At 40.0% G+C, this 26,737-nt stretch overlaps 1 protein-coding gene across 1 annotated transcript in view; it reads left to right on the top strand.

Moving 5' to 3' along the window:
- Positions 1–1,501: 1,501 nt before the first annotated feature.
- Positions 1,502–26,737, top strand: part of LOC128612729 (AT-rich interactive domain-containing protein 1B-like) — a 226,431-nt gene continuing 201,195 nt past the window's right edge. Inside the window, exon 1 of the mRNA XM_053633101.1 lies at positions 1,502–3,462. Coding sequence (XP_053489076.1) covers positions 2,377–3,462 — 1,086 coding nt within the window. The 5' untranslated portion in view covers positions 1,502–2,376. The remainder of the gene's footprint in view (positions 3,463–26,737) is intronic.

The following is a 26,737-nucleotide window of genomic DNA, read 5'->3' on the forward strand; positions in this document are numbered from 1 at the left end:
TTTGGCCACGATTTGGTAGTCAGAGACAAATTTGGAGAATCCTAAAAGATTCCTATAATCCTAGGCCAAAATCTGTAGTCTTTGATGGCTATTTTGACACGTTCCCCGACAGCCCATTAAAGGCACACATTTGTCCTCCGATTCAATTCTGCCAGTGTCAGAAGATCTGAGGCACAGTCCTGTAGTCTCCTACTCCGTACGAGTCTTCTTGCGTGCGTCCGTATTTCGCGTCTTGACTGTCGTACAGTCCGACATTAATGACAACTGAGATCCTACAGTGTGACACGGCTTACAGCGGGGATCATGTTCGTACAGTCTGACAAGCAACATTCGCAAAGGGCTATTAAAAATCACACAGTGTGCACCCGGTTGTAGAGGAAGCCACACTACAGGACTGTGCTGCAAATCCTCTGACACTGCAAGAATTTAATCTGAAGAAAAATTTTGTTACTTCACACTAACTGTCCCTCGGTGGTGGAATGAACTTCCGACCTCAAACCGGTCCACAGAATCTGTCACTATCTTCAAAAAACAGCTAAAGACCCACCTCTTCCGTGAACACCTAACTAACCCCTAAAACACCAACCCCACATTATCCTTAAAAAAAAAAAAAAAAAACTTACTCTGGCTCTTACACCTCTACTCTGCACACTTTGCTTTTCTAGAACTCAATTAAATGTCTTTTATGGTAGCACTACTTGTATTGTTCTCCGCTCGATATATCACTTTGCTTGTATTTCCTTATTTGTAAGTCGCTTTGGATAAACGTGTCTGCTAAATGAATAAATGTAAATGTAAATGTAAAAATTCGATCGCACTAATGGGCTGTCGGGGAACGTGTCAAACTAGCGATCAGAGACTACAGATTTTGGCCTAGGATTATAGGAATCTTTTTAGGATTCACAAGATTTGTCTCAGATGACCAAATCGTGGCCAAAATCATACAGCGTGATCCCGGCTTTAATCGGCTGTCGGGGAACATGTCAAACTAGAGATGGAAGACTACAGCATCCAGGTGGATGCTACACACTAGAGGTGTTTGAGGAGATTTCCCCCCATACTACCTATATAAAGCGCTTTGAGTGTCTAGAAAAGTGCTATATATATATATATATATATATATAAATGTAAGGAATTATTAATGATTACAGATTTTGGCCTAGGATTATAGGAATCTCTTAGGATTCTCCAAATGTGTCTCAGACGACCAAATCATGGCCAAACTCATACAGTCAGTACGTTTAACTGGACAACAATAATCCAATATTAACCCGATTAAGACGATACTCAGATTAAGAAACTAGCATGTAAACAGCCATTTTTTATTACCTTAATCCGATTAAAGTTATACTCGAAGTAAACACGAATTGAATTAAGACGTGTGGAGTATTCCTGTTTTAGTCGCATTATCGACGTGTATTACAGACATGTTCACACCTTAATCACATTATTAACGTCGTGTGGGAGATTTCACCACATTTTGCGACAGGACACGTACACACACGGCAGTGCTTAAAGGTAAACAAGACAGCAGGACTGCGTCCGAAATACATGTATCTCAGCTACCATATAGTAGGTAAGTACGCGGTTTCGGACGCAGCTCACGGCTTCAAGCAATCGTCTATTTGCACGTATAGCATGACAAATAATTAACACCCAAAACTGCATACGGTTCAATAGCGAAGATGAACTGTATGTTGATACGTGAAATTCTGGAGGGAACGTCGGACGGCGTGGCGCGGTGACGTAATGACGTGTGCGGTTAACCGATCTATGTTCTATAACATGTAACACAGGAACATGAAAGGAATATTCTAAAAGCGACTCATGTAAACACCTTAATCAGAATATTGTCTTACTCAGAATAAGGTCGATAATTAGATTACTGCTGTCCATGTAAACATAGTCAGTGTGAACCCGGCTTAAATCATTGTAATCGCAAACTGCTGCGGTGTGCAATGATGAGAACGCTTCGGTGCGTGCTGTTATAACGACAGAATCCGGTTCAACGCGACGCCACCCGGCTGTACAGAGACCGGCGGAGTTCAGTCCACGAGCGCGGAGATCCAGGGCGGATTGTAGCGCGTGCACAGGAAGGCGGAGAGGCGGATAAGAGCAGCGCGAGCTCCTGTCATGCTGAGCCGCAGAGGTTTCTGCCCAGACGCTCACGATTTACTCACAGAGAAGCGGAGAAAGTTTTCATTTCAGACCCTGGAGCCAAAAAACTTTCAGCATGAAGCCGCACTGACAGCCTCCTCCGCCGGAAACAGCACCACGGATACTACACAGGAAGCAGACGGAGCGCTTTAATCGCAGTGTTTGCGTGTCCAGTTTACACTGATATTAGTGTTTGCTTTTCGGGATGTTGCAGTGACCATGGCCGCGCAAGTGGCATCAGTCCCAGCCGCGTCTAATAACAAGAGCAAGACTTTATCTGGGGTTTTGGGACAAGACTTAAACTCCGGGAAACGCGCAGGAGGAATAGGTGACGTCAGAAGCGCGAATAACAACACAAATATTAATCCTGCTAATAGTAATAATAATAATGTGGATCGGCGTTGTGATGACCTGAGCCGAACCGGTGGAAGCGTGACAACTTCGGTGTCCTCCTCATCATCATCTTCATCATCATCATCATCATCATCATCAATGTCATCGAGCTCTCCTGGTGTAGAAACGGGTTTTGTGGCTAATCATAAGCTCAAGCACGCGCCTGGAGACCTTCAGTTGAGCCAGTTTCAGCAGCGCGCTGTACAGAGTAACCACGGCAGCCAAGACGCCTCCGACAACCAGAGACTAGGAGGCAGGGAGAGTGCTGTAGGAGGCAATTCTGAGCAACACATGTTGAGAAAAAGTGCGGAAGAACAGCCTTGTAGAACCCTTGCAGAGCCCATGAGTGGCAGCAGGTACGAGCAAGGCAACTTGGCACCGAATCTCCAAGCCTCCCATGCCCAGGGCGCAGGGGGAATAGGAGGAGGTGGTGGGAAAACACCGGTCTCTGACTTCAATCACTATTTTGGAAGTTCAAGATCAGGACCTTGCTTCGATCAGCACGGCGCACAGCAGGGCTTTAGCACTTTGATGTATCCCGCTACTTCTAATCATGTGGACGCGTCTCCAAACTCCCACGAAGGACATCAGAAGAGTCAGTACGGCGCGTATCCGGGCTACGGGGCTGCGGGATACAGTAACCCGGCCTCCAGTCAGGCCAAATGCGCCCCGGTTGGGTCCATGAACAACGCCGCGGGGTTTGCACGTTTCCCGGGACAGAGTCAGCATCCTACCGGCGCAACGCCCACCCTGAACCAGCTGCTCACTTCTCCAGGGCCAATGATGCGATACTATGAATACAACAGCGGCAAAGATGCGAGCTCTCAGTACGGGTGTGGAGGCTCGGGGTGGCCGGGACAGAGAACTAATCCCGGGGCTGCAAACAGCGCTCAAAGCGCCAACCGGAACCAGGTAAATTCTCACTTTATACTTTGTTTTTGTTTTTTTTTTGTTTTTTTGTTTTGTTTTGTTTTTGTTTTTTGTTTTTTGTTTTTTTGGGGGGGGGGGGGGGAGGGGTTGGGTGTCGTAAACCTCTACGAGTAGCCAGGTTTCTAATCTGTATAATATTTTTTTGATAATTCTGAATGTTTTACTGTGTTTTTGCCATTTGTTTTCAAAACGTGTCAAAGGTGAAAGGTCAGGGTCATCAGTCAGTTCAGTCTGAATGAAATTAGCTCAACGCTAATAACATGAACGCAGCTAAACGGATGTAGCAAGAGTTACATTTCCCCCCCAATGAACACAGGAAACACACACACACACACACACACACACACACACACACACACATATATATATTATATATGAAATAAAGTTAGACCAAGCAGCACAGCCTGAATCCCATTATTATTATTTTTTAATTAAGTGACTCATAAGAATAAAATGAATAGTCTGCTTCTTACATTTAATATGTTAAGTGTTACTGTAATAATATTAAGTCATTTAGGCCTGGGCTTACAAGGTGTAAAATTGTACAATTCAGTGTAAATTCATATGTTTTTATATATGCAACTATAATGCGTAAACACACTTGTTCACACACCAACATTAGAAAATATAATATAATATCAGTCTGCTGATGCTGTGTTACTTTTTACACAGCAAAAAAAAAGCAAACAAAAAAAACAAAAATATAATATAATGTGTTTCAGCAATTTATAGGGAACTTTATTGCCTTGTGAAGGGAATAAAGTGATGACGGCTAATGTATTTCTTTTCTAACAAACACAAAAGCCTTGTGAAAATTCTCCCAATGTAGTATGTTGATTAAATATTGATTGTTGTCCAGAAAAGGAATTTCTGAGGCTTTATTGTGACGTGCAAATACATTTCTATATTCACCTGGACATCGCTGTATGAAATAATGCAGTCTCTTTTGGTGGTGTAAATCTAATGCTACATTATAAAAGTTAATTCTACACTGAATGTTTCTGTGTACCTATCGTTTATTAGGCCTCGGTGTTTACTATAACCATCCCTGAGTATTTCAGCATGTAATGAAAAGATTCTTTAAATGGCATGTTAAATGGCTTTCCATTCTGTGATTTAGTGTTCAGGGTAACAAAGTTGTCTTGTGTGTGTTTACACAAGACAGAAGCAATAGTATTTAAAGATTGACTGATGTCATTTTAATTGCATGAAACCTTAAAACTAGTTACATGATCATTACATTATAATTGCTGTAACAGTCGACACTAACTGCTATTATCCTCAGATGGCTGTCATATAGGCCTCTGCACTTGTTCGCTTCTGCCCTCCAGGCTTGGAGTGTGAATAATGAAGGTAAACTCAGCATGGGCGCTCTGCCAGCCTACTGCTCAGAGTTCACATCAAATCTGATATGTGACTGGCTATGTGTTTCCATATGGGCCACATAGAAATATGAAAAACTGCTGAGTGCTCCTTCTTTCAGCAGAACGTGGCTGAGTCTTCTACGTCTGTGTCTCTGTAATGACAGGAGGATAGATGTCCGTTTGTTGTTTATTACTAAAAGGCCAATTACGTGGATGTATACGATACATTTAACGATCGTGTTAGGGGTTTGTCAGTTTAAGTTATAGATATATATTCTTTATTTACCAGTCATCTTCTGACCTGCATAAATCATTTGTACATTGGAATAAATGTATTTGATCAATTTTGAATGTAGGTCTGATCAGATTATTAGAGCATTTGAATTTCTTAGCATGGCTTAGTGTTAGTCTGCATGCTATATGGAAGCATTGTTTATTTGGAATGATTCTTTAGTGCTGCTTTTATAAATTAGTGAAGGAGATAACTATATATAAATTATTGAAGCTATGGAGAATTCTTCCCTTTTCGTTAGCTGTAACACTGACCTAGACGATAACCAATGTAAGCCTGTAAATATACATGCCGTTATTTCACTTATGTTAGGATGCTGAATTCTTTTCTGGGCCACAGCACACCTCCAAAGGCGCCCCGGCCTTTGTGTGTGTGTGTGTGTGTGTGTGTGTGTGTGTGTGTGTGTGTGTTTGTTTACATTGCTAGCTCTAGCAGTTTAGCTGATTAGGCAGTCTGAGTGAAATTTTAATTTGCTCCGTTGCTCGTGATAAGGGCCGGCAGTGTTTTCATCTTCCAGGATGAAACGCCAAATGCCGGAGAGTAATTGGCATATGGGTTATCCCAGGATTGCCTATGATTTTTTTTTTTTTGTTAAAATGCCAGCTAATTTCAATTTACTCTAGAAATTAAATAAAATAATTGAAGATTTATTTTAGTTAAGCAGAAACATTGGGACAGAAAGATCCTTCTCAGCAGAATTAAGGCTCGCATTAACATTTTCTTGCATAACAAGATCATGGTGTGTTGATTTTTCTGCATAATGATCTCGTAGATGATCTGCATAGTGTGTATTTACAGAGGGGAAAAAGCAATTACAATAGAGCTGATAGTACTGAAAATGAAGATGGTTAATTTGAAATTAATAGTTGTTTGCTGTTTTTTTTTTTTCAGAACTCTCTAAAATTGGTTGCAACCAATGGGCCTAGCCAGGCATATAATATACCGTATGAACTCCATATGTTCCTGGAGACAGTGACTAGAATCAGTGAAATCCTGTAGACTTGTTGCTCATAATTGCCTGCTAAGAGCTCTGTCAAAATAGTGTTTTTGAACACTGAGTGAAACTGGAACCCTGTGCATTCTGCAGAAATCGGGTATTTGGTTGCCAATTTCAATTAGAAGCTTAGAGCTGCTACAAAGGTACTGCTTATTTCTATAGACCATCCAGACACTTAATTCTCAGTGCTGTTTGTTACAATATCAGAACAAATACACCTCCCACTGCCAAAAGTGAATATAATAAGTAAGAGATAAAACATGACAGGGCATGCTGTTATAGGAATTACTGTTGTCACCCAGAAGTTGATTATTTTCTTTTAACAGCATGCCTCCTGATGTTTTACTCCTCTTATATCACAGCAATTCTCACCCCCCCCCCCCCCCCCCCCACCTTTTTTTTTCATAATGAATGACAATGTGATTAGAGGACATTTTTTATTTCTTATCTTGGCTTAGGTTTGGTCTGAATATAAAGCATTATAAAGCAGTACTTTTATGAATCACTGAAGGACACAACCCAATATAAATTGTTGAAGCAATAGATAATTATTCCTATATTTTATCAGTTTATGTTTACATTAATGTCGTGGAGCATTAGTTCATGTTATTAATTATGTTATGCTACACTTCTCCTTACAGAAACCTTCACCTTCACCTTCATATGTGTGTGTGGGTGTGTGTACATGTATAGTAATACACTCGTGTATATATATGAGTGCATTACTTTGAACCTTGCAAGATTTATATTGTATTATTATTGTTATTATTATTATTATTATTATTATTATTATTATTATTATTATTATTGTTGTTGTTGTTGTAATTTTTTTTAATTATTAGAATTTGTTTGAGTTTTTTATGGTCATTTATTTTAACAAACATTTGATATAATTTAAAATAGAAAAAGAAAACAACAACACTACTGTATTGCTGGCAGTTTGTGAGCAAACCTAAATATTGTGATACGTATTGTGTTTCGTAATATTGCTGTTTATTGTGTATAGATTTGAACATATCGCTTAGCCTTAAATTAACTGTTACCATAGAAACTACAACATTAAAACGAGTGCATCACTACAAACCTTGCAGCCGATGCTACTGCCAGAAAATTAATCAGCACGTTCTGGCCAATCAGAATCCAGAATTCAACAGCACTGCGATATAAGAGTAAATGAAGCTGGTTAGTAAAACATAAAATGTAGTTTATCAAAGACAAATTATTTATATACAGCTGAAATGAGCTGTGGAGTAGATTTATATGGACCACCCAGACACTGCCTGCCTTTTGCTCTGAATCACTCTAAATTAATCCAGCTGTGATTTCTTTGCTGGTTTTGTGGTAGCCTGCATGTTGTAACAGCTTGTTGGCAGGTTGTGCCAGAGAGCTCGGCCATGCTGAAAAACTGACTTTGGGGTGCTCTGATACTGTAAAAAAAAAAAAAGAAGGTGTGTGTGTGTGTGAGAGAGAGAGAGAGAGAGAGAGAGAGAGAGAGAGAGAGAGAAAGAGAGACAGAGAGAGAGCATGTGTCTGTGACTGTGTGTGGTTGAGCAGCACTCCGGCCTGCACTGCCAGTGCTGTGTCTCTCTGGTTATTGCTCTCCACAGGGGTGTGAATAGAAGCTGCTGAGTGCTGCTTCTGGGGAGCTGATGGTGGAGAGTAATGGAAAAAAGGCTCGTATTTGAACTCTGGAGGGCAGTCGCACTGGAAGACCTCATGCACCATAAAGTATTATCATTTACTTCACATCACATAACCAAAGTGCTGAATTCCTACGGGTTTGAGAATATCACACGGTCTTCCATGTTTCATTGGAATGAGTGCAATAAAAGGTGTTTACAATAAATTGCAGTAAATTGCCCATGTGCACTTGGCTCAGTGCCAGTCCTAGCCTTCCTGGAGCCTTATCCTTCATTCACACTGGCAGACATTTTTCACCTCATGTTTCCTGCTGGTTTGTAGCCATGGTTTCTCCATGGTTTTTAGCACCTAGATTGCAAAATGCCATTTGTGATAGTTCCTTCCGTTAGTTGATGTATCTTGTATGTCTATTTATCTATCTTGTTTGTTCATCCCGATGAGTCCTGTGACTTAGGCCCTGTTTACACTAGTGCGTTTTCGTTTTAAAACACATAACTTTTGCTACGGTTACACCTGTCGTCTACACTACTCCGGTGTTTTCGCCCCTCATAAACGGAGACTTTTGGAAACGCTGAAGAACCGTTTTAGTTTGAAAACTCCGGGCTCACGTTTCCGTATAAACAAACCAAAATGAAGACTTTTGCAAATGAAGGCGTGGCTTCGCCCACGTTCGCCCCCTTGATTGGGTCTTCTGGATCATTGCGTATCCTTCCCTGATTCGTCAAGCCCCTACCATATGACCATTACACTACCTTGATTGTTTACACAACAACACGGAGAATGAACCGCAAGCTTTGCTGGCTTTGTCGTCATTCTAGGTAGCCATTGTACAGTTAAATTCTGTATTTTATAATTCTGCAGCTGCCTACATGCGCAAGAGGCGAGCTATGATTAGAGAAATCGGCAACAACTCTCATTTCAAGCGGCGTAAGCCCTACATGGAACGCCAGTTTGTTGTGCCTGCCGATGACTAGCAACCAACTTCCTGTTTACACTTGTATGCGCATGCCCAGTGTGCATGGATGGTCATGTGACATGCGTGTGGACGAGGATCGTTTTCATTTAAAAATGCCATTTTAAAACAAAAACGAACTAGTGTAAACAGGGCCTTTCTTTATGCTGTTGTTGATGGTCCCTAAAGATTTGCAATTCCCAAACACAGTCTATGCCCAAGTCTCACCCTTGCTTCAGTAGATAATATCACTGTAGATTTGTTCCTGCTGTAATCATAAAGACTGTCTTGTGCTCGTTCTTGGACTCTTATTCACAATATGTTTTATACTGAACATCCTTTCAGCACACTTAGTACTGTTTGACTTTACTTTTCAACACCTGTATACTCTAATGAAGAATAGGATGGGTTCCCTTTTGAGACTTTTTTCCAGTCAAGGTTTCTTCCTCATTTGACCTCAGGGAATTTTAATTGTCACTGTCATCTCTGGTTTGCTCTTAGTGATCTACATCCAGATTTCTGTAAAAACTGCTTTATGACAATGTCTATTAATAGGTATCTTAGGCACTGTACAAATAAAATTGATTACAGTTGAATTGAATATTTAGCAACGTGCAATAGTCTTAATCTATATATGAAAATATCAATATCAAAAGCAAACTATATACAGTTCACAAGCAAACTATACACAGTTTGTTTTAGTTGTTTTATATACAAGATGCTAGCCAACTGGTTAGCTAGCTAATTTTCAGAAACCAGTGTTATATAATTTTTTTTTGTTGTTGTTGTTGTTGTTTTTACATCTAACCTTCTAAAATTTGAGATTTATTAGCCAGCTAGCACCATATCTATTTACCATAGCCATGCAACACTAGGCTGTTTAGCTCATCATAGCTAATTCATACTGAACTCTGTAGCTAGCATTGACCAGCAAGTGAGACTGATCTCTTTCAGATGATTTAGAAACATCAGCTGGAATCTCACTTGCTATTTGGTGCCAGATTCAAAGTTATAAAAACACTAAAAACCTGCGGTATGATTTTCTCTGATGATCTCACTCTCAATGTGCGTTTTCTATTGTTTCCCTACATCTTATGAACATACACAGCCAACAAGTTTAAGTTAGCAGATAGCAAAATGTTTTTTTTTTTAAATGTTACAGTTCTAGAAAATTAAAACTCTGTCAGATTTTCTGGGAGCTCTGAGAACCATTTTACAGAACATTTTAAGCTCCTATAGTGTTGCTAAAACATTTTTAGCTGTAGGAACATTAACACTGACATTTCCATGAGCCTTTTTTTTTTTACGCCCTGGAGCAAAATGTACATGTTTTTAGAACATTGCAGAATGTTATTTTTGTATTTTAAGAACCTTTCATGAAATACCGAATGTTCTCTGTTAGCTGAAATTTCTCTTGGACACCACATGACCTTCATATCATGGGACAAATGGTGTACTATTGTAGCTGTATGACATTTAGTTCATGAGAAACCTCTGTCTGTCATGTTCTTTCAATAAAAAAACAAATATAGTATGTATAACAGTCTTGCTAAATAATAATAATAAAAAAAAAACCATTATGTTAATGGCATGTGGTGTCTCAGGAAACAGGCAGGCCCTACACAACTTGAGTAATTTTCTCATAGGAAGACTAGGCTACATTGTGCTCTGCTCTCGTTCCCTCTCTCCCTCTGTCTCTCTGCTTTGATTTTGGATTCTGTCAGTCACTTGTGTGTTTGGCAGTGAGCCAGCCCTGTGGCTTCACCTCTCAGTCACTCTCTGACCTTCACACATGGAAATTAGCCACGTGCTGCTGTTGAATGGGAGCTACCTCCCTGAAGGAAAAGGAAAAATTCTTTTCATCCTTTCCACTTTTCCTACTCCCACGAGCGTTTCTAAAGCCCTTACGTCCTCCAAAAGGAGAGAGGACAGGAGAGGAGAGGCAGATCCAGGAAAAGCTCATCCTCGGTCCAGAGGGAGGACGGTGCACAGCGGGCAGCCAAGGAGAGAGCTGTATTCTGAAGCCCAGAGGGTTTGTGTTTGAACATCTGCTTCTTTTGTAGCATCATGCTATAGATAGTGTGCATCACACTTCCTTATTTCTGGTTATATACTGTAATATTTCATGTCTGAAGTGTGCCCCCCCCCCCTTCCCCCATCCCTGAATCTTCTTTTCTGTATCTTCAGCCAAGAATAGTGACACAGAATCTGAGCTCGAAATTGGGCAATTTTAGAATGACAGGCATTGATTAGTGTGACTGGTCATGGATGAAGGTGTTGATTTCGGATGCTGTGTGTGAGAATGAGCATGGCTGTCAGCCACCTGTGTCAATAAACCTTTCATTTTCAGCAATACTATACTGACGTGCATTTTACCGGTGGAACACAGAAAACAGCATAGATAGAAAACATTCCTTAACGCCAATAGATACGATATGTTTTACATTTAGACAAAAATTATACTAAACTGTATATGAAGTAATACCGTGACACTTATACCGAAATGAGGAACCTTCTGGACTTGTGATCAATCAGGGTTGGTATGGAACTTTTTATTGAGCTCTTTATATACTGGTTGCTGCCATGTGCTGCTAGCGATGGACTCCTGCTGAGTATTATATGCTAGATCTTATGGTGTTTAAATATTTCTTTAACAGAGAGCGTGAGGGTGGCCGAGCTGAGCATGCAGAGCAGTATCAGTGAGCATGGCCCTTATTAACATAAGATTCCATACTTTGCATCTTGACTCATAAGCCAAGTGTAAAGGACGCATGCGTGCTTCTAGTGCTCAGTGCTTGCAGAACTGAAGTGCTCTCTCACACTCAACAGTTTCTCTGCACACTTGCTTCGTTGCACCACACTCATGAATACCTTTGTATGTGCACAGTTCATGGCATGTTACACTCATTTTTAATAACCATTAGGAGTTAGGGTTGCAGGTTATATGTTAGGGTTAGGGTTACAGGTTAGGGTTACGGGTTACATGTTGGGGTTAGGGTTACAGGTTAGGGTTACGGGTTACATATTGAGGTTAGGGGTTAGGGTTACAGGTTAGGGGTTAGGGTTACGGGCTACAGGTTATATGTTAGGGGTTAAGGTTACTGTTTAGGGGTTAGGGTTGCAGGTTACATGTTAGGGTTATGGTTACGGGTTACGTGTTGGGGTTATGGTTACAGGTTAGGGGCTAGAGTTAAGAGTTAGGGGTTTTATTTCATACCGTACCATTGCTCGTCACTAAGGCGGTACATTTTTAAGATATATAATTAAAACATAAGGCCCATGTTTGTAGCATTTGGTAACTAGCTGGTCAGCTAGCTAATTTTTTACAGTTACCTTTCTACCATTTATTAGCCAGCAAGAACATGCGAGCACCATATCTATATCATATGCTGACAGAAACGTACTAAAGGGAAAAAATATGTACCCTTCAGATTACCACTCCTTTTAGCACCCTTTTTTTTAAAAAAAGTGTTTGCATTTATGATGCAAATGCCGAGTAGTCGGAGTAACACCTTGTACGTGTCACCTCTTTGTTCAGCTCATATCATGACCTAATTAATGGGCTGCAGAATTATAGTCACTCACAGTGCCAAGTTGTTAGTTTCCAGACTGTATTAGCTTTTCCCCCTGTGCTTCTGGCAGCTAGAACTAATCAGTGGGGATGCTAATCCATAAATGTCTCGAGATATATTTCTATCTTCATGGTTATGCTAAAAAAGTTTTTTTACAAAATGAAACAAGGCACTGATTATGAACAATAGAATATTTTTATTGATTCTAGATCATTTAATAACCATTCGTGTAAATAGAAGAGGAAATGCTCCTTTTATTTCACCTATGAGATGGTCTTTTGATGAACATCCACTTGCATTATAGGATAAGCATGCAAAGGTTACTATAATGTCAACTGTATGTCAGTGGCTTCTCTGTTTACGGTTTTGTAGATCACATTACCATAATCAATCGTTTGGCCAGCTGAACTCTTTATTTCCCAGTGGAAAATTGTGCCTCTTTTTCAAACTGCTGCTGCGTCTTTATTTTGGGCTGAAATTGATGTGTCAGAGAGACGGCGCTCTTACACTTGTGAGCTTTTAGCTAAATTAAGACGACTCGTAGAGAAAAGCTTTTCACGCCAAGCACAATGCGTTGTAGTCCTCTCCTGTCTAACGATGATATATTTCTCTATCTCTTTCCTGTTGTCCTACTACTTGCTTTTATGCTGGGATCTTGCACAGTCAGCTCTTCGCCGTTCTGAAGTTTGGTGCTGTAATTAATTAAGCCCTGTGCATTTGGTTACGCCACCAATTCACAATGCTAATGCGCAGAAATCATGGACAGCACTGGATCTCACCATCTTACAAGATGCCAGAGTAAAAGTACAGAACTCCAATTAACTCATTTTAGCCCCTCAGCATTTCTTTTTTTTTTTTTCCTTTCTTTCTTTCTTTTTCTTTTTTTTTTTTACATTTCCTACTAAATGTCAGCGCCTCACTCTCCTTGTCGGCCGTGTCCTTTTCGCTGACCTTCCCTCAGCCTATCTGCAGAGAACCATCATTCAAGTCATTAAGCATTAATGATGAATTGTTTCATTATGTCAGTGCAGCAGAAAAAAAGTGATTTGGTCCAATTAGTGGTAATTAAGACCTGTAGAAGCAAGAAGAATTAAAACCCATCTGTGCGCTGTGCTAGCAGATCCCAGGTCCAAAAATGCTGGTGCTCTATAAGGTAGTATGGATTTGCATGTCATGGGATCTGTTCTGAAGGCTCTCTGATTCAGTGCCTTCTGCTTATGAGGAACATCTGAGAGCATATCCGAGAGGCAACAAAACAGAAGATATTTTGTCTTGGATTTTTTCCTCCCATGTTGTACATACAGTATGTTTACTATGCTAGGATGAGCATTTCTGAATCGACATGTTCTGAGTATCAGAACCATCCATCCATTTTCTGTGCCGCTTATCCTAAACAGGGTCGCAGGGAAGCTTGGAGCCTTTCCTAGGGAACCCGGGGCACAAGGCCAACCCATCACAAGGCAGAATTGCACACCCATTCATACACTACAGACAATTTAGAAACGCCAACCAGCTTACAATGCATGTCTCTGGACTGGGAGAGGAAACTGGAGTACATAGAGGAAACTACTGAAGCAAGGGGAGAACATGCAAACTCTGTGATAACTTAGTGGTTAAGACGTTGGACTACTGCTTGGAAGGTCATGAGTTCAAATCCCAGCACTGCCAAGCTGCCACCACTGGGCCCTTGAGCGAGGCCCTTAGCCCTCAACTGCTCAGTTGTATAAATGGATAAGGGCATCTGCCATTTACCATGTACATGTTCACACAGGACGGAGGTGGGATTCAAACCCCCAACCACAGAGGTGCTTAGCAAACGTGCACACGCTTAGCAAATGTGCTAACCACTAAGCCACCGTGCTCACTAGTATCAGAATAGCCAATAAACTCCCATTATAATGAATATAAGTAAGCAATAAAAAACTCGAGGGCATGCAAGTCAGAGTTACCATCCCAAAGTTGATTATTGCTCTTATACCACACTGTAAAAAAAAGAGAAGTTGACTCAACTTAAAATTTCAGGTTAATAATTGAGTTAAGTGAAGTTAAGTTGTATAAACTCAAATTTTAAATTAAATCAGCTTTTCTTTTTTTTTTTTTCTTCCAGTGCATAGCATATTGTCAGTGATCACATTTATTTTTATTTATTATAAAATGACACATACTTTTGATCAATTCATGTAATGTTATGGAACGGCACTTAAGTTTTAGAAGCTATACACAGTCTGACCTTCACTAGCCGCTTTCCTTTGTTTTCACCCTCTCGAATTTAATAAGACAAAAAAAGTATCTCGACATTACCCAGAAACTGGAAAGCCCTCTGTCCTGAAGACTCTCCCATGGTGGAAAAACTACTAACTGTTACAAAGCGCTGGATTCTGGAGACTCCTTCCATAAATGTTAAATAAACATCTACTTACAGAAAGCATCAACATGTCAATGATTATACTTTGTTAAATGACATAATTGCTCGTAGAGTATGTGGCTCGTGCACCATACAGGTCCCTTTATAACTTGTTATTATAGAAGTGATCATATGTAAAATGAGCGCATTGATATAAGCATGTAATTTGTCTTGTAGCCTGAATTATCGTCAGAGTTGCTATTATAGAAGATTAATCAATACCTTCAAACTAAACAGGATCAAGAATTCAACACCACTGTGATAAATAATTACTGTATTAGGTTATTTTAGGGCAGCATGATAAAATATCACATGTGATAGTGAACTCATAATTGATGAGTGATTTCAGTGTGAGCCAGAGTTTAATGTTTTATGAAGGTGATTATTATTATTATTATTATTTTAAGAGTTTTATGAAGGTTATTTCGGCCTGACGTTCATCAGCTTTTTGGTCTGCACTTCTATAGCGGTTATAGAACCTTAGAGGTTCTACACTGGGTCTCGTTCACCCAACCATTCACACACTCACACACCAATGGTAGCGGAGCTTGTCATCGGGAGCAACTTGGGGTTCAGAGTCTTGCCCAAGGACACTTGTCTTGCCAAGGTCCACTGCATGTGGAGTCATGTGGGCTGGGAATCGAACTGCCAGCTCTACGATTGGTGGACAACCCGCTCTACCACCTGAGCCACAGCCACCGTTTTGTAGTCAAAGGACGCGTCATGTGACATTATGCTTATTTACGGGTCTTCACCGCCTGTTGGTTGGTGTGTGTGCGTTACTGATAAATTATTATGTACAATTTTATGTGATTAATACATTATATTTATGGGAGACTAGGAGTGTTCAGAATAGCGCTGGGTGATACGATGATATAATATCAATATCATGTAAAGTTAATATCCACAGTATGCTTTTCTAAGATATCGTCATATATTATTGTATATATTTTTTCTTAATCATGTCAATTAAATAAAAGTTTTTATGATTTTATGAACAGAATTTTTTTTTTGTAGACATTAAATAAAGTATAATTTTTTTTTAATGTGACGCTAATGTTTTGCCGGCTGTTGGTTAGCAAACCTATCATTCGTGATACATATTGCGTATTGTAGAAATGTCTATGAGAATTGTGGTATGATATTTTCATCATATTGTCCACCCCTAGTGTAGACCCTCTTATTTTAATCATGTTATGTCTGCCACCTTTGAATGTACTGTATTTGGAAGCACATGCCCTGGGTGTTGTTGTCTACTTGAGATTACTTGACGATGATGTTGCAAAGGATGTGGAATTTGCACATTGCTTACCTGGTGGCTATAAACGTACCTGTCCTGGTAGCTATTGTAGATTAGTCTCATAGCTGTGCTATGAGAATCCGACTTTGGACAGCAAACACATTCTGTCTGATCGACTACATTTGGGTGATGAAAAAAAAAATTCTGTAAATTTAATTTTTGGAAAAAACATTACTGCTGTAATGTTCAGTAGCTATGTATTCATGTAAATACATGTATTTGCAATTCATACTGTTTGTATTACTCACAACAAATATTTCTCTATGGAAATTTCTATAGATCTGTTTTAGACCTACTCAGTTTTCAGTTTTTGATGTTAAACGTGCAGCCATAAAAAAAATAAATAAATAAATCTGAGCATTTGTGTGTTTTTCCCGAACGAGGATCAGGTTAGGTTTTGTTTAGCTCTTTTGACAACGCCGGTGGTGAGTTGTCATAGAAGACTTATATCCCCTTTTACATATTAATGCATTTCTCACGAGACCGTTCCAGCATGCATACATTTCCATTATTCGGTCTGAGTTTTGGCATAGGCATGTTGATGTGTTTGCTGTGCTGTGCATTATTTCTGCATGTACCATGCTCACTCACACACTCATTTATTCCCACCGGCATCTTTTCTCAGCACGTCACGTGTCCCCACTGGGCTAAACTCCGCGTCCCGTACGCATCAGAACCCATTACACATAACGGCCTTCTGCACGCACGTCATTCTCTGCATGTTATGACACTTATTTTATGACTGCTTACATATCAAATATTTAAATAAACAGAATGGGGGGCTGGCTGCTGCCGGAGGGGAGAGCCATTCATTTCCAGGCGGCGGGAGACAGCATACGGGTCGGTCGTGAGTGTGTGGTAGAGGGAGGCGGAATGCTAGACACAGTGAAGAGAAATGCTCCGCTTGGCTCCAATCAAAGCGCCCGACGACTGGGTGTTTTTTCACTCACACCCAGCAGCGGTGGCGGCAGAGCCATCAGTCAGCGACTGTGCTGGCCCCAGTGGCTCATAAAAACGCAGCCCGCCGTGGCGCATGAATATCAATCGCGCACCAAGGAAAGAATACGCCTGGCAAAAAGTGGTATAAAACAACAGCGTTTGGAAAAAAAAAGGACTAAATGCAGGATGTAGAAGAGGAGAGCTGATTTATTTGTCTTTCCTCGAGAGCAAGCAAAGCAGTCGGGGCACGCCGAGTCGTTCCAACCCGAGATGGTGGGAGGGCCATTACTGTCAGGCTAATCTTAAGATAATTAATTGAGAAGTCGGCGCTTTTAAAGAGTATTGTAATTGAATCTTAAATTAGGTCCGGGAAGGAGGACACGTCCTGTTTTACTATGAGCCTGTTCCCATTCTCGGAGCCAAAATCGTGCTTATTGGCAGCTGAGAGAGAAATGATATGCATAGTGAGGGGGGGGAAAAAAACAAAAAACAAAAACAAGCATCTATAATTCATTTTTCTTCTTTGAATATAAATGCCATGTTGTGATGACTGAGATAGGATCTGTCAGGCATCTGTCTATGAGTAGGCAATTCCATCAATATGGCCTCTTTGCCTTGTAAACAAATGTGTAGAATGTTGAGTAACAAAGTAAACAGAATGAAATGCATAAATCCTGCATAAGCTATGAATACTTTCAGAGGCATAAAATCTAGGGAGCGGTGCGAGGGAAGAGTATTGCATTTTCATCCGCTCTGTATGCACTCTATGGATGAGTCAATAGGCACGGCGCTCATTCTCAGCGCTTTTCTGAAGGCAGTGGGGGTCCATGAACGGATGCTTTGACATTTTGGCAATGGAACTCATGTGGTTACATATCTCGAGGCAGATAAATCCATCAATAACATTTTTTTTCCTCACAGTGGAAGCAGATTGAATCAAGAGTAGAAAAATAAACCAGATCAAGTGTAAGCTAAGTGGCGTGAAAGATAAAATTGATTATGTAATTTATATTAAATATCATTTGATGTTCATGTTATTTATTACATAGGTATCAACTTTTGTTAGGACGGGATTGGTTTTGGTTCTTGCAAAACTAATTCCAGTCAATTCCATCAGAATCATTCTCCATGTCTTTTGTGGTCTAGAGGCAAATACAAAACTTGTATAATCCTTCACTGATTTTAAAAGTGCTTTTAAGTACATTTTGAAAGCTAATTTAACTCTACTGTATATACTGTGTTATATATCTGTTGGGCCAAAGAAAGGATTGTTCCAATCTTCTCAGCTAGCAAAAAGCAGCTAAGTACAGTATATACATATACAGCTCTCTGGTCTACATGTTGGTTTATCCTTTTTAATAACACATGCAGTCTTCATAGGTAAAACCTAGGGCTCAAACCAAGAGTAGACATTCAGAGCTATTCATCCTTTAAACAATCAGTCTAACGGGGTACACCCGGGCAGCGAGAAACACCTAACAGTCACATGTTCCAATATTTTTGATGTGGGTTCAAACAAAAGGTGCCATGTTCTAAGTGGTTTAACACGTCTAGATGTATATATGAGGAAATGTAAGATCTCAAACCCAAATGCCTTCAATGTGTAGCGAAAACAATAGAATTGCCCTTGCCGTTCCAATACTTTTGGACGGGACTGCATCTTTCAAAGAACTCTTTCAAAAGTAAAATAATTCAAGCAATGAACATGAATCTAAAATACAATTATATGTTCAACTGTTATGAGAAGTGTTAAACTGTTTTTCTTACTGATTAGTAGCAAATGCCTTTAATAACTTTTTTAATAATGTACACTTCCTATCAATTGCCTGGGGACTTTGCCATTTTGTAATAACTTAATATATTAAATATTAACCAGGTATATTTTGAGGGAAACAAAATCATATGTTATGTTTTGATAATAAGCGACCCAAAATAATAATAATAATAAAAAAAAAACAATTACATGTTCATAAAAAAAAAAAAAAGCCTCCCATTGCAGCAGAACTGTTGCACACTTTCTTTTAAAGAGCCAATTTTCAAATGGAGGTAAAGGTATTATATTATAAAAGAGTCATGAGAATTGGTCTCTATGGATTTGAATGAAGTTTGCTCAATCGAACATTCATGAGAAAGCATTAGATATGTGATACAAATGCAGATATGAATAGGAGGAGGTTTTAACTTGCCAGAAAGGTTTGAAGGGGGCATCTGGTTAAAACTAAAAGTGTGCACCAGGCTTGGAATCCCATGGGACACAACAACAAAAAAGTCACGTGTGCAGGACACTCTTATTTTCATGCAAGTGAGTGTTTAAATATGAAGCTTGTGGGTGAGACTGAAAGGTCTGATACGAAGCTCACTGGACAAAGACAGACCACTTTTGTTGATGTGAACATGAACGGTGTATTTCCACTGATGCATTTACATCGTTCATTTCTTCATCCTTAGTAACGACTTGGTCAGAGTCCCAGTGGTGCTAGTTTGTTTATATTTTGGGAAATTTATTTGGTAGAACATGTCGCAGGCTGGTACAAACAAAAATAACTGTGTTATGTGTAACAACAACAAAAAATACTCTTCCTGATTAGGCCACACCCATTTTGTGTTTATATACGAATATGGATATATGGAGCACTAAACAGGTACAGATACTGTATAGATAGTGGCGGTCTGTTATAGTCCTAGTAACTATGGGTCCTTGATGTTGCCATGTTCAGTTCGTTGTGCTTTCAGGAATGTCATTTGGGCCTGTGATATGAGTTGCAAATGCCATGAGTGTAATCATACTTAAAAAATGACTGTTTGAAGGTATGTCCAATTTGGACGCACCATACCCATGCTAGGGAAAAAACAAAACCCCATGGTACAGAGAAAATGTTTTTTGTTAACATAATGGGTGTCATATACCATATACAGTATGTATATGTCGTGCGGTTTATTTAGCTGGCTTCAAACTATCCTGCTCGAAAAGTCTGTAATTGGCTTTTTAGAAGCTTTACAGTCATGGCCATGTAGAGTTTGTGCTGCAGCAGCGCAGTGTGATTTCATTTAAAACATGCTGCTTGCCAGATGAGTCAGGCTGAAGCATCTCCAGCAAAGGAAGACCTATGGATCAAAGCTTTAGAAAAAATACGCTCTCCATAAAACTTTGCCTCCACCATGACTCATGAAGAAGCCTTGTAAAAAAGATATTTTGTGGTTTGAGGTCTGGTAATAGTTCTCCACAATCGGGATGATGTGAACTTGGGTTAGGATAACAGATGGTCTATATTTGGAGTTTTGAAGCAATTCTTTGTCCCGGGGCTGCTGCTGCTGTAGTCAACCAGCCTCGCTAATATTTCAGTTGTGATCAGCTGTTGGAAAAACAGACCTGGTTTGTCACGGTGTTGAATGGAGTGTGAAAGCAGTGGCTGATTAGCATGTCTACAATCCAGCACTGACTGACACATGAACTGCCACTGTTTTGTAACACTAAATAATGTAATGTAACTACTTGTAATTGTAGTCTAGTTTAGTTTAGTCTGTGTTCGAAACCTTATATGTCTGAATATTTGGACACACAAATGATTTGTTGCCTTGGTTTTATTTCTTACATGCATGGTCATAAGGAAATATTTGCATTCAAATGCACCATTTACAATTGCACCATTATGAATAAAATTCTTGGGATGGTGTTTAGAGCATTGCATTGCCAAGCTCCTGCTTATATAAAAGAGTTGTTGCAACCTTATAACTCCAGCAGGAATCTGAGATCTTCGGAACAGGTCTTGGTAGCTGTTCCTCATTTGTTTTTTATATATATATATATATATATATTTATATATATCTATATATATCTATATATCTATATATATATAACATTAAATAGCAGGGTGGCTTAGTGGTTGGCACGTTTCCTGCGCACCTCTGGAGTTGGGAGTTCGAGTCCTGCCTTCACCCTGTGCGCACGGAGCTTGCATGTTCTCCCTGTACTTTGGGGGTTTCCTCCGGGTTTAGTCCCCCTGTCCAAAGACATGCATCGTAGGCTGACTGGCATTTCCAAATTGTCTGTAGTGTGTGTGATTGTGCCTTGTGATCGGTTGGCACCCACCACTCACCTTGTGCCCCGAGTTCCCTAGGATAGGCTCCAGGCTCCCCATGACCCTGTGTAGGATAAGCGGTATGGAAAATGGATGGATAGAAAGTTAAATAGCCATTTGTATACAACTTTGATGTCGGGGACTCATTATACCAGTAGGGAAAAAATTGTACTAAATAGTAACTTAACCGGACATAAAAATCCCTTGAACCCAGGCTAGTGATTTGTCCACCCTTACGTATAATAATTATTTTATGATCATGAAAGGACAAGAGGCTTTAAAATTGTGCTGTTTCTAGGAAACCTGACTGCCCACTTTCGGTGAGCCTGTGCCCACTATAGCTTCAGATTCCTGTTCTTGGCTGACAGGAGTGGAACCTAATGTGGTCTTCTGCTGCTGAAGCCCATTCACTTCACGTTGGGGCATGTTGTGCGTTCTGTGATGCTTTTCTGCTCACCACGGTTGTAAAGAGTGGCTGTTTGAGTTACTGTAGACTTCAAGAACCAGTCTTCTCTGACCTCCTTTATCAACAAGACTTTTTCAGCAAGACCACAGAACTACCACTCACTGGATGTTTTTCGCTGTGTAAACTCTAGAGACTGTTGTGTGTGAAATTATTGGTTCATCAGCGGTTTCTGAAATACTCAAACTCACCTGTCTAGTACCAACATCCACGGTAGCCATGGTCAAAGTCATTGAGATTAAATTTTTCCTAATCCCATTCTGATGTTTGATGTGAACATTAATGGAAGAACTTGACCTGTATCTACATGATTTTATTTATTGCTCTGCTGCCACGTAACTGTCTGAATGGATAATTGCATGAATGAGCATGTGTACTGGATTTCCCTAATAAAGTGTGTATGAAATATGTTGAAAGAAGTATAATATCTTATTAACTGATCAAGACGAACGATATCTAAACACTCCATTGGATATTTATTGGAAAAGGCTCATTTAAATACTGTCTAAATAGCAAAATAGCATCAAACCTCTTGCAGTGATTATTTTTGTATTAAATGCTGCATTATTTAACAACAGGTTGTGGTTTCTCTGACCAGGTGAATGTGCCACCATGCTTCTCTGTTCTGTAGCTTTTGGCCTTGAATTTTAGAATTGTTGTTTAGTTATACCCACAGAGTCACAGTGATTGGGATGTGAAAGACCAAAGTCTGATGCCGGACATGAATTACCCTCGGGGCCAGGATTTCCTGATTGCACAGTGCTGGCCCCACATGTTCACATCTGGCACTCAGATTGATTCGGAGATCTTAAAAGATTGGAAAAGGGCCTTTGCCCAGCACTCTACCATGAACCGGCCTTGATAGGTCAGGAGGTCAAAAGCAGCCCATATCCTCAGGTCGACAGGCCCATTCTGTTGGGAGCAAAGACATTAAAGGCCAATCAACCCTTGAGAGCGCTTTCCTCAGGCTGCTCTAGGTTTCACAAAGCCTGTCTTATTGTTCTTGTGCACTATACCACACCATCATCTCTCATCAGCGCTGTCCCCGAATAGGAAGGTCGTCACTCAGACTCTTCCACAATCCAAATCTGATGCTCTTGTACACTGAATGTCAAAGCTGCGGTAGAGAGAGTGTAAAAAAAAAAAAAAAAAAAATTAAAATCAATTTTTTTTCCTAATTAACTTTTAATATTTCCTGCTGAGCAATCAGGGAGTCGTCACACAGAGTCCAATAATGAAATCAATTTGGTCTGGATTGTTTCAGGTGACTTTAAATGAGTATCTAATAACCGGAGGAAGATTGAAGGTCAGGAGATGTGTTTGTTGCAGCTCACTTGATAGATGGCGCCGGTGAAATGAAGTGGATGTTTGCAAGGCCGGCCTGCTCTCCACATCAAAGGCCAAGACTGCCTTGCCCGTGGCACAGTGGCTGCATATTTTATCTTAATGCTCTGAATGGCTCTTAATGTTGAATAGAAGGCTGCGAGCTCTGCCTGGTGTTTTTATCCCGTGGGCACGCAGAGAACTGACTATTATTTTACACCACCAGACGAAAGCTGACTGTTAATGGAGATGCCAGTAGTATTGCCCAGATGAATCCTGCACTGGGTGTTCTGGCTTTCTAATTAAACCTAATATTAGCTGTTTCTTTCCCTTAAGCGTTAGGGTGACTCGAATTAATTCACAAGTGCATTCGATGGTGTGGCGTCATTTATAGTTATTACACTGGTTCGACTAATAAAGCGAGTATGGTTCCTTAATAGCTTGTCCTGAATGTAAATTTATGAGAAACTATTTCGTTGTCTCCCAATGTGTGTTAAGAAATAACAACTGAAATTACCTTAGAGGTCTCAGAGGAGGAGTGTTTGTCTGATTGATAGGAGAATTATTGTTTTCATTCTCACGAGCCGATCGTACAAGCTGGACGTGTCTCGGCACTAAAGTGCAACTGGAAGGCATTCCTGGCGTGCCGTGGTTGCCCTCGGAGAGGGGGAAAAACACCACGGCAGCTCTCCTTTTCCCTTTAATTCATACATGTGGAAAGCCTTCATTTTCATCGTGCTGACGCGGGACGCCTCTTCTTAGGAACTGGAGAACTGTCGCCTGATTCGTTCTCAGACGCCGGTCAGCAGAAGCAGTGTTGACATGTACGTCTGGCGGAACCGTGATGCCTCTAACTGCTGACTGTTCTGTGCTTGTGCTGACGCCATGCTGCACACACACACACACACACACACATTTTTTCTTCTATGTGAAATTGGTGTAGACTTTTTTTTTTATTTAAATAATGTAGTGTGTTTCTCTTTCTCTCTCTTTCTCTCTCTTTCTCTTTCTCTCTCTCTTCTCTGCCTGCCTTCTTTTTTTCCCCTTCTCCTTTCTTCTTCTCTTTTTTTCTCAGTCTGTCAATCCTTCTCCTTCTACACATATCTCTCCACCTCCCTCTCCATATGTTCTGTATCTCTCTACCTGTCTGTCTCTTATCCTGTCTTTCTATACATACTGTATCTCTACCTGTCTGTCTCTTATCCTGTCTTTCTATACATACTGTATCTCTACCTGTCTGTCTCTTATCCTGTCTTTCTATACATACTGTATCTCTACCTGTCTGTCTCTTATCCTGTCTTTCTATACATACTGTATCTCTACCTGTCTGTCTCTTATCCTGTCTTTCTATACATACTGTATCTCTACCTGTCTGTCTCTTATTCTGCCTTTCTATACATACTGTATCTCTACCTGTCTGTCTCTTATCCTGTCTTTCTATACATACTGTATCTCTACCTGTCTGTCTCTTATCCTGTCTTTCTATACATACTGTATCTCTACCTGTCTGTCTCTTATCCTGTCTTTCTATACATACTGTATCTCTCTACCTGTTTGTCTCTTATCCTGTCTCTGTACCTGTCTGTCTCTTATCCTGTCTTTCTATACATACTGTATCTCTACCTGTCTGTCTCTTATCCTGTCTTTCTATACATACTGTATCTCTCTACCTGTTTGTCTCTTATCCTGTCTCTGTACCTGTCTGTCTCTTATCCTGTCTTTCTATACATACTGTATCTCTACCTGTCTGTCTCTTATCCTGTCTTTCTATAAATACTGTATCTCTACCTGTCTGTCTCTTATCCTGTCTTTCTATACATACTGTATCTCTACCTGTCTGTCTCTTATCCTGTCTTTCTATACATACTGTATCTCTACCTGTCTGTCTCTTATCCTGTCTTTCTATACATACTGTATCTCTACCTGTCTGTCTCTTATCCTGTCTTTCTATACATACTGTATCTCTACCTGTCTGTCTCTTATCCTGTCTTTCTATACATACTGTATCTCTACCTGTCTGTCTCTTATCCTGTCTTTCTATACATACTGTATCTCTACCTGTCTGTCTCTTATCCTGTCTTTCTATACATACTGTATCTCTACCTGTCTGTCTCTTATTCTGCCTTTCTATACATACTGTATCTCTACCTGTCTGTCTCTTATCCTGTCTTTCTATACATACTGTATCTCTACCTGTCTGTCTCTTATCCTGTCTTTCTATACATACTGTATCTCTACCTGTCTGTCTCTTATCCTGTCTTTCTATACATACTGTATCTCTCTACCTGTTTGTCTCTTATCCTGTCTCTGTACCTGTCTGTCTCTTATCCTGTCTTTCTATACATACTGTATCTCTCTAACTGTTTGTCTCTTATGCTGTCTCTGTACCTGTCTGTCTCTTATCCCGTCTTTCTATACATACTGTATCTCTCTACCTGTCTGTCTCTTATCCTGTCTCTGTACCTGTCTGTCTCTTATCCCATCTTTCTATGCATACCGTGTCTCTCTACCTGTCTGCCTTTCTATCTGCTTTTCTCTTCCTATACCTGCCTCTCCTGACCTGTCTTTCTTTTTCTATGCCTGTCTCACTCTGCTGCTCTCTCTTCAGCTTTTTTCTCTACTTCTCTGTTTCTGTCTGTCTGTCTTTCTTTTTCTGTACCTGTCTGTCCCTCTGTTTGTTCATGTGTCTCTCTGTTTTTCCTGATTCTCTGTATTTGTCTTTCACCCGTATCTTTCTCAGTGTCTGTCTCACATTCTTTGTGTGATATCTGTCTCTAAGTCAATTTATATCATTTTTAATGGTTTACAGTTAAAAAAAAAAAAAAAAACAACCCCAAAAACCCTTGTACAATTCTGTTTTTTCAGGTCTTTCCCATTCTCTTAGTCTTTTGTCTCTTTCACACACTCTCTCAGTAAATGCTAAGTGTATGAGCACTTTAAAAACACAGGTCATGTGTAGTAAACACCAGACATGTCTACTAAACATGTCGTCATTCTTCATCTTTCTGCTACCAAAACGCACACACTGCTGCGTATAATATCAGGAGAGACTGTGACACTTGCCCTCCTTTTCTCTCCATCTCTCTCCCTCTCTGTCTCTCTCTAATGTTGTCCCATCTCTACCTGGCCTTCATGCATAGCTGCCTTGGCAACCTCCGACTGGAGTGTTTTGCAGGAAGGCAATTTCCCCTGCAGAAGGTCTCTTCGGACTCGTGCATGTGAGCACTGACATTTACTGAGAGACGTTCGACAGGAACTATGACACTGGCAGGTTACACACACCATTCTTGTTTTAAACCTCGGCAAACCCACCATTTAACACAGCGGATGAATGATGTGTAAAAAGACAATGACAATCCAAGCTACAGGCACAAACCTATAGGTGATTCCACAACTGGGCTGTTATTTTGTGTCTCACTGATCTTACATTTACAAATATTTATGTGTAAAGTAAATGTAAAAGACAGTCACAAAGTAAAACTGTCCTACACAAAAACATATTTTGGATAGATATCTTTTAAGAAATGAATACAAACCTCTACAGTACTTAAAAAACATGATTCTTGCTTGTCCCAGCCACTATAATTACACTTTGACATATAGTCATTAAAATACTTCACAAATCATATTTGTTTTCATAAAAAATCTCATACCGGGAACATTCTTTTCCAGAAATCCATTATAGGTCGTAAAAACGTACATTTCAGTGTCCCACAACATTCCCTCAACCCTGTTACCTGAACACATTCACCATTATAAAATATTTGGAACATTCCACAAGTCACATGTTCAACCAGAAGCTGAATCAGTCAAATTTCCTGAATAAATATAAGTTTTCTCGTCTTTGTGGGCTTTCACACTGGCAGTTTAGTCCGAAACAGAGCACGGTCTGCATGAAAAATTGATAACGTGAAAAGCTTGTCATGCGGAC

The sequence above is a fragment of the Ictalurus furcatus genome, chromosome 9, assembly GCF_023375685.1.
Source record: "Ictalurus furcatus strain D&B chromosome 9, Billie_1.0, whole genome shotgun sequence".
NCBI lineage: Eukaryota > Metazoa > Chordata > Actinopteri > Siluriformes > Ictaluridae > Ictalurus > Ictalurus furcatus.